The 8855-nt window shown below is 48.5% G+C and overlaps 1 protein-coding gene across 1 annotated transcript; it reads right to left on the reverse strand.

Moving 5' to 3' along the window:
• Positions 1–302: 302 nt before the first annotated feature.
• Positions 303–8789, reverse strand: SMG8 (SMG8 nonsense mediated mRNA decay factor). The gene is made up of 4 exons (XM_090026222.1): positions 5959–8789; positions 4812–4957; positions 2895–3770; positions 303–547 (listed from the first exon to the last, which is right to left on the reverse strand). Exons 1-4 carry the CDS (start codon positions 7763–7765, stop codon positions 350–352), a joined length of 3027 nt encoding a protein of 1008 aa, XP_089882348.1. The 5' UTR covers positions 7766–8789; the 3' UTR covers positions 303–349.
• Positions 8790–8855: the final 66 nt, after the last annotated feature.

Here is an 8855-nt window from a genome sequence, read left to right on the forward strand (position 1 = left end):
TATATATACATTCCCAACTATGAAAACAGAAAAAAATCTGTAAGAGGAAGCATTAGTTCAAAGTGTTTGGAGACAGGCTCAAATACACTACAGTAACCAGCTTCTTTTAGTTTTCTATGATGAACAAATCCACAAGAGAAATAAAGCCCACCTTTCAATTGCCTTCTCTGATTCTCTCCAATTCTCAGATATTTATTCAGGACTGGATGCTACCAACTTTAAATAGCATGGGTTTTGCTAAGTCAAGCACTGATCACTCAAAACAACAAGAGTCATGAATCAAAATCCATAATTTGGCTGGGGGGGGAGGGAAATCACTTTAACGAGGCCCAATCTCGCAGCAGGATGCTCACTGAGTGACCGCTTTCAGAATTCCCCGGAGAACCTTGTAACTCATTAACTGCTGGTTTTCTTTGGGAGGGAAACAGGGCCCACGCTCTGTAACATAAGCATAGGGGAAGCGCAGCACCCACAGTCCGTCAGCTGGGAGGGTTATTTCCTGTTTCTCAGGATAAAACACAGGACAAGGTGGAGGCCCTGGCTGAACCTGTAAAACAGTGAACAAAGTGTGTGGGGGGGAAAAAACAATGTTAATTATTGAGTGCCTCAAAAGATTAATAAACCATTAGAATCAAGAAATATTAAAGAACCAAAACACACATAGGTCTGCTGAGAGTCTCAGATTCAATGAGGTTTTAAACTGCTTGTGAACGTTTCTAAAAAAACAATGCTATTCTTGCCAGAAAGCCAGTAAGCTTTCAATCGAGGTGTAGTCAAGATGTGGAACAAGATAACAGATTTGGCCTTGCATCACTAGCCCCCTATCCCCTAGTATTAGGGCATTCAGTTGCAACACAGGGTAGTCTGGGATTATAGATGGGACCAACCTGTATAAACCTACTCCAAAGTGCTCCACCAGCTTGGGCCATCTACGGTGGTGCGTTATTTAGGAGCATTAAAACACTGCTGGGCATTACCTGTGCCAAAAGACTGAACTAGATCTCAGTTGTTGCACAAAACCCCTCCATAGCTATTGTAACTGGGTCATGCATTGTTATCTGGAGAGACAAGCACTTAGAATTGCACATTGTTTACTGGCATGAATTTGAACTGGAATAAATACAAGGGAAACCACTCAGGCCACTTTTCCACGTGCTCTGGGGGGGTGTGGCTCCAAGAGCTGCTCTAATTAAAGCTCCGCTAGGCTTTAACTAAAGCTCATTTGACAAGCTTTAGTTCTGGTGCCCCTGCTGCCATTTTTAAGCGCAGGGAAAGATGCAGGAAATGCAGGAAGCCACCAGAGTGCAGCAATTGCTACGCTCCAGCTGACCCAATGAATCAAGTAAGCTGATGGGCTCATGTATAGGCTCCCTGAAGCATCCGTTTTGGTTTTAAGAGTGTAAGATGCAGAGAAATACCCAGTTCAGCTGCTTTTCCCCTCACTTCATCTCCTTCTCTCCTAAATATTTTGAAATACCACCACAAGAGCCTGTTCTTGCAGTTCACACAGAAGCAGAACTCTCATTGAAGCCAATGAGTGCAGAATGCGAGATCTAATTAAGTCTTTTAATCCCCAAAACAGTTATTCTATTTCACATGTTTTTATAATTGGTGATGCTTCATTGCCTATGTTTTGTTTTAATTACTACCCTTCCTTCAACATGTAAAACAAACACACACACACACAAAAGGCTGCTGTACTGAATTTTAAAGGTCTTCTCTGAGAAAAAAAAAAAGAGGTTCTTTTACTTTGCATATCAATATTAGTTATCTTGGGGCATTTCTCAGGAGATTAGAAGGGTCAGGCAGTACCATAAAAATCAAACCCCTTTCTCCCCACAACTGACATGCAATATACAGCATTCTGCCTGCATACCAATGGTGTCGTCTGCTGTTAGGTACTGATATATGAAAATCTTTGCCATATATTACTATTTATATTGCACTCTGTAAAAAATATTATTCCATAGTAGACAAACTAGAAGAAAATGCATCTTGTTCACATTTCAACGCTTGAAAAAAAATGTTCTATGGAGTATAGATGATATACCAAGTTCAAAAACACTAATTTCCTTTTCCCTGCATGTGGAATGAGATTTAAAAGGACATCTTTTCAGTCCCACCAATTTTTCCTCACGTCAGAGATCAGAGAGAACTGATGACAAAAAATCCTAGTACTGAATTGCCATTTCTCTCTATGATGGCTATTTAAAATATAAAGTGACTTTTTTTTTTTTTTTTTAACATAACCATTGCTCATTCATTAGCAATTTAAAAAACATTATTTTGGTGCGATTTGACATACTTATTTCAAACATCTTAATCCTTTGGGACCTTGGTGTGTCATCTGGGATTAACTGCTTAAATTTAAAAAGGTACAGAATTTTGGCATCTGCCAGGCTGACATTCTTGAAGGCCAAAAAGAAGGGACACTCGTCTGCAGGATAGGTAGTGTCTTAGCTGCAATACTGAACACTTCTATTTTGCATCAAATCTCCATGTTGAACTCTCCAAAGAATGAAAAGGGACCTCTCTTCCAGGCCCGTTCAGTCATTGCCTCTTAGCTGAAAATGCCAGGAAGCAAGTCCATTGTGGGGGTATGCCTGATGTGGATGCTTATCAGCTGGTAACTACTGAACTCAAGACCCCAGACATTTCACACAAGCCAGTGGTCCAACCACAGCTTTTAGCCGGTAACTGTCTGATTGGGCCCATGCTATTCAAATTCTAGTTCAGGTTGGAAGGAATTGCTTTCATCATCCAGTCTTATCCCCAACATTAACTTGTGTGCATCTTTGTCCCACAGTAACCTTTGTAATACCCTTTTACAATTATATTTTATCCTCTCCTCAACAAGTTAGTTGCAGGCTGGTAGGCTATTTTTCATGTCTTACCTGAGGTGTCAGTATTATCTGCAATGGAGCATCTGGCACCACAACGAAGAGTCTCATGAACTGAGCGTAGTGGGGTTTTAGTCCTCGCCCCTGGGTTGATGACAGGATGTATAAGGGCATGTCCGAATTAAGGGCTTTGATAGCAGATTCTTTAGGGCCACCTCCCATCACCTTCATGACTTTATCAGGCCCTGAACACATGAACCTTCGGCCACGTGCATCTTCGTATTCGAACCCAACAAAGGCTCGAGCCATGTCATCTCTCCGTCTTCCCCTGCCCATTACAACTGCACTTCTTTTGCCAGGAACAGCCTTATTCGGAGCAGGCCAGGAACTGGTGTCTAGATCTCCCTCTTCTTCAGGTCTTGTCCGGATGGTGATGTCCCAAGGCATTAGGTAGTTTGTTCCTGGGATGAAGCCTTGCTGGTCTAAGCCTGTGTGGAAGTTGTAAGCCTTAGCAGGGCCAAGTTTGACCAGGGACCAGCTGGAGAATTTGGGCAGAAGGCCCTTAGGGCAATTAGAATGAAGCATACCAGGGAGATACTCCACAGTGGATGCCTGGCGATCTACTAGGCTTGGCCTTTTCTCGTTTTTAGATTCTCCTCCTTGCCCATGGGCTTCTGCATTGTCTCCTCCACCTTGAGGATCAGCTGGGTAGGTGCCAAGGCTGTCTGTCGACTGGCCTAGACTAAGGGCTAAACTCAAACTGGTGCTCTCTCCTTGCGTTTGAGGCTCTTTTTCTTTAAGTTTTTCAACTTCTCCCTCTGGAGGGGCAGGGGATGACTCATTCTTAGCAGGTGCTGGATCCGGGGTACTTGGCTGAAATATTGGGAAGTTGATGTGCTCCAGTTTCCCGCAGCATTTTTCTTCCAGTGCCTGTGAAAGATAGAAAGTTGTTAGCTTTCTCAGTGCATGCAGAGCTCCAAAATGTCAGCTGCACTGAATGCAGTAATAATATAAGCTATCAGGACAACAATATCTACAGACAAGTGGTCAGATGTTTGCTTTCAGTGAAGCAGGAATTGTAGCACTTCTATACAGCCCACAGCCACCAAGTGTATGATGGAGCTGAAACTCACAGTAACCTTTACACTTTGGCTTCGTTTTGAAGCGAGGCAGACACTTTTTTCCAAAGACCTTATTTTTAAGGCTTTGAAGTATCCCCTGTGCCAGTTCTGATTCTTACTGGTACACCAAGTACTGTGTCTAAATTGCTTAGCCTGTCTCTAACCTGAATTATCACATCTTAAAGCTATAAAGAATTACTATGGACACTTCATCTCACCTCTCACATAACAAAAGCTTTAGTCCCTCACCTCATAATTCTTGCATCAAGCCCAACTGCTTCCTGGGCACATATTTCAAAGATGTATCCAGTCTCAACTTAGAGGTTTCAAAAGAGGTGGCAAATCCACCATATCTATAGCGATACTCATTCCAGCTATTAAAAATCCGCAACTTATTTCTAGTCTATATTTGTCCAGTCTTGGGTCAACACTTCAAACTTCTGCTAGAGAAATCACGTCAATGAGAGGTACCATTTTGTTTTTAAACCACAGAAATCCTATTATAGATAGTTATACCAGCAAAAAAGTGCAATTCCTGAAATAACTTGTTATTGAACTGGTATAAGCTGTTATGGCAAATGCAGCATCTACATTAGAAAGTTTTGCTGGCATTGCTAGACCGTCAAGCTTTTCCAGGTTCTAGCTCCTAGACCTAGACCTCACTCACCTTTATTTCTGATAGACTAGCGGCCCCCTACTCCCCAGACATCTCTCCCAACAAGGTACTTAAAGACAACGGAGGTTCCTTTTACCCTTTTTTGGATGTCCCGAGATACAAGCCGCATCTTATTTGCAAAGGCAAGGCACAGGTACACCTGAATGACAGCAAAAATGGGGAGATAAGAGTTACCTGGTAGAAGTCATAATTAGCTGCTTTGATATCAAAGGGATCATCGCGGGGTGCTTGTTTCCTTCCACAATTACAGGCACCAGTTGAACGAGCCCGGCTGTTGTGATATAACACTGGAGGATTTCTATCTGCTTCTGGTTTTTCCCCTGAAGAAGTAACAATATCAATTTATGTCCAATTACTTTTTCTGCAGAGGTGCTTGTGAATTCAACCCCCTTCATCTTCTCCTTTTACCTCTTGACAATGTTTCTCCCCACAGAATGACTTTCCAACCACACTGATTTATCTTGCAACTCCTTCCCCTCATCCCACATTTGCTGCATAGTCACTGTGGATATTAACCCAAACTAATCTGTCCTGTCCTGCTTTTGAGTTGCTGAGCAGAGGGGCAAAATCATTTTTCCTATAATAAATGTATCCCTAGCCATTCCTGGTCATTGTGTAGTAACACTCTACCTAACACTACTGCAGCTCTAAGGAATGTTTGTCTAAAACACCTTACTAGAAAGGTATCTGCCCGGTATTCTTAACTAGCATGGTAAGAACCAGTAACAGGGACAGTCCTGCCATCCTTTTTGTAAGAATAGCAACTACTGTTAAAGCCAAAATCTTGTTCGAGGGGGAACACATGGCCCAGGGAATTAAACAGAGTAGAGTTTTACACCCCTATGTTACTGATATTAGTACAAATTTGTGACCACCATATACTGTTCAGTGATCTCTATTCCCATGTCAAGCATATGCACCTTATAATTCATCCCCATCACTGCTACGTTGGGCAGTCTGTGCAGATATGGCAAAGACTGACTCGGTCAGGCAAGCTCGGCTCTTATAAAAAAAGCCTAAGAGTGGTGCCAGCCAGAAATAACAAAGGAAAATTCGGGAAGTCTGCAAAACAGCCTGTTCTGTACCTATATTCCTCTGTCAGAAGAATGGACTCTCTATAGCTGTTAATGTTTATGGAAGGTACAAGATTGAAACTACCCTCAGAAATCTACAAGTTGAGTCTAAATCACTGTTTTTTTCTTGTTCTTTATAGCATCCCTTTCAAAATGCCTTGATGTCCAAACAGGCACACAGCTTTAGGATTTAAAAGCTTGAAAAGCTAAAACCTAGGGAGATTCTAGGTGCAACCAAGCTTCATTACCTGATTTTGGAAGCAAGTGGAATTTGTGCACGCAGTGCTGATCTGTTAAGCTTCGCTCCTCGCACAGCTGATGCCCATTGCTCCAAAACTTGTAACAGTCTTCATGAAGCTGCATGGCGTACTTGTGAAAGGCCGGTCCCCGGGCATGCTGGCTGTATACCCGCAAGGCCTGTGCCAGCTGATTTTTGTGGACTGTCATGGTGTAGTTATGGGGCAGGTTGGACTGGTAAGCACTGTGGGCCATGGGGAGGGCCTTCTGGCACCGGTTTTCAGAAAACTTGGTGTCGATGTCGAGATACCCTTCCAAGACTTTGATGCTGCCCATGATTTTGGAGCTCAGCTCCCCTGTGACAGAAGCTGGGTCATCGTCCTTCCCCTCGATGGTCACCTCGTATAATTTCTGCGCGGTGGCCACCCACTTCTGGTAGGTTGGGAGCTCGAAGTGGGAGGGCTGGGGGTTCCTCCCCACGCTGTCGTCGAAGCCTTTCTTGCTGAGCACCAGCTCCACGTGCTGCCACAGGAACTCCTTGAGGGTGCAGTCTACCAGCTGCCCGGAGGAGCTGGAGCTGGAGCTGCTGCTCTCGGCGTGGAAGGACAGCTGCTGCCGGCCGTGCCTCATCATCTGGTACCGCCGCGGCCCCGACAGGGTGGGCGCCAGCAAGTTCTCCGCCTCCCGCGTGGTGCAGTTGCTCCGGAGCTGTTCCAGCAGCACAGCCACGGGGTCCTCGCCATCCTGTGGCCCACCGGCCACGATGTAGACGAAGGCCTGGTTGGCAGGCACGGTGAAGAGGCAGTTGATGCTCTGGTTGGTCAGCACCCGGCTCTTGCGGAAGATGCGGTAGATCTGGTCCTCCAGCGCGTGCTGCAGCCGCCGCTTGGGCGAGTGCTTCTTGGGCGGCGGCTTCTCCAAGTGGGCGCAGGGGTCCTGGCCGCGGCCGGGAGGGGGGTCCACCTTGAGGGCCCCGTTGAGCTGGAAGAGGAAGAGCAGGCGGGGTGGGCAGGGCCGGCAGTTCAACTTCCACTCCTTGCCCACGGGGCAGTCCTTGATGGCGGCCTTGAGGCTGGGCAGCACCTTCTGGCGCAGGCCGTCGAGCGCCCGGAAGACGCGGTCGTAGGTGATGTCGAAGGCGCAGGTGGGGTGCGCCAGCAGCAGCACGTGGCACACGGAGAAGAGGTAGAGCAGGCTCAGGCAGTGCAGCTTCTCCTGCTGCTTCCACAGCTCGTGCGCCTCGGCGTGCGGCAGCTGCCCGGGGCCCGGCGGGCCCAGCTCGCGGCAGGCCCGCAGCAGCTGCGGCGCGTCGCAGATGGAGCTTAGCACCAGGTACAGCACCTTGCTGTCCGCGCTGTGGTAGGCCTGCAGCTGGTTGTAGTCCGCGAGGGCTCCCCCGGCCCCGGCCCCGGCCCCGGCCGCCTCGTCCCGCTGGAAGAGCGGGAAGACCTGGCGGTCGCACACGGTGCTCACCAGCGCCGCCTTCTCGGAGCACAGCTGCAGCGCCGTCTTGCCGAAGATGCCCACCACGCACAGCTCCTCCTCGCCCGCCGCCGCCGCCGCCGGCTCCGCGCTCTGCAGCAGCTCCCGCAAGCTCACGGGCGCCGCCATCACCGCGCCGGGCAGCCGCGCATGCGCGGGAGCGCGCACGGAAGCTGCTTCCGCCCGGAAACGCCGCTGCGCCCACGTGGGCTGCCGGGCGGAGCTGTCACGTGCGCCCGGCTTTCGGATCTGGGCGTTCAGGCAGAGCGGTTTCGACACGGTACTGGGTGTACCGGGAAGAAGGGTCGCGTAAGCACGCAGACCAACGTTGTGCATTGCTGCTCTGGCTTTAGACCGTGTTGCTGAGCCGCTTAACTGTATTAGTCATGACAGAGCGGAGTTAAGAGACGGTATGAAATTGGTGCTCGGGCCCCGTGCCCTAATGTGGAGGGGCATGGGCCCTGGGGGAGCTGCCCGTGGCTCCATGTGGCTCCTTGTGCACTGCCCCGGCTGGACAGCGCCCCCGGCCCTGCTCCCGCATGGCAGGGGAACTCAATCTACACCTCCGTGCTCCTTCCCCTCCATATACCTACCTGCAGGGCACTGCTCTCCACCCTGCCAGTTTTTTTTCCTGGCCCTGTGCATGCATACGATGCTTCCCCACCCCAGGCAGGACCCCTTTCAAACTGCATGCTGCCCGCCTGGCAAGGGAAACCGCCCTTTCCAAGGGAAACTGGGCACCCAGTGGGCCCCTGGGTGTGGGCCTCAAGGGCCTGTGCATTAATTTGCCTCTGGTGCCCAGCTCCTGAAATGTCAGCCCAAGACCAACGGTGGATGGTGCAGCTGGCTGGAAGCAGCGGGGTGTGGAATGCAGCAGCTTGAATGGAGAGCGTTTCTCCAGGAGTCTGGTGAAGGATCCCCTGGAGAGCTTCCACAGCATCTCTTGCTCCCCCACTTAAAAACTGCAAAGCCAGGGAGATACACTGCAGCCAACACCACCTCTGTCCCGTTCTTTGATGGTACGTGCGTGTGTGGACAGAATGCCCTTCTGCTGTTTTAAGTACAAGTGAACATCATGGCAGTCAAATGTGGACGCATGGAGTACCTAATCATTGCATACCTTGGTTTGGGACCAGGCGGGCCCATGCCCATTCCATTTCTGTTACACCATTTAAGACCTCTGGATGCTTCATTATCATCATGACCTTTCTATGTGGGCAGTATCATTGGCCTCATTTTACAAATGGGAAAAATGGAAACACATTTTATGCTTACCCAAAGACACGTGGCCTGTCAGAGGGACAGCCCTGGCTGTGACTGTTCAACAGTCCTATGAGATGAGGGGCTAAATCTTTCGTTCTGTGGGGGTGAGATGAAGTGGCCATAGTAGTTCTTTCTAGCTTTAAGATCTCAGTATTCAGGCTAG

Source organism: Crocodylus siamensis, chromosome 13 (assembly GCF_052110815.1).
Source record: "Crocodylus siamensis isolate JL-2025a chromosome 13, ASM5211081v1, whole genome shotgun sequence".
Taxonomy (NCBI): Eukaryota; Metazoa; Chordata; order Crocodylia; family Crocodylidae; genus Crocodylus; species Crocodylus siamensis.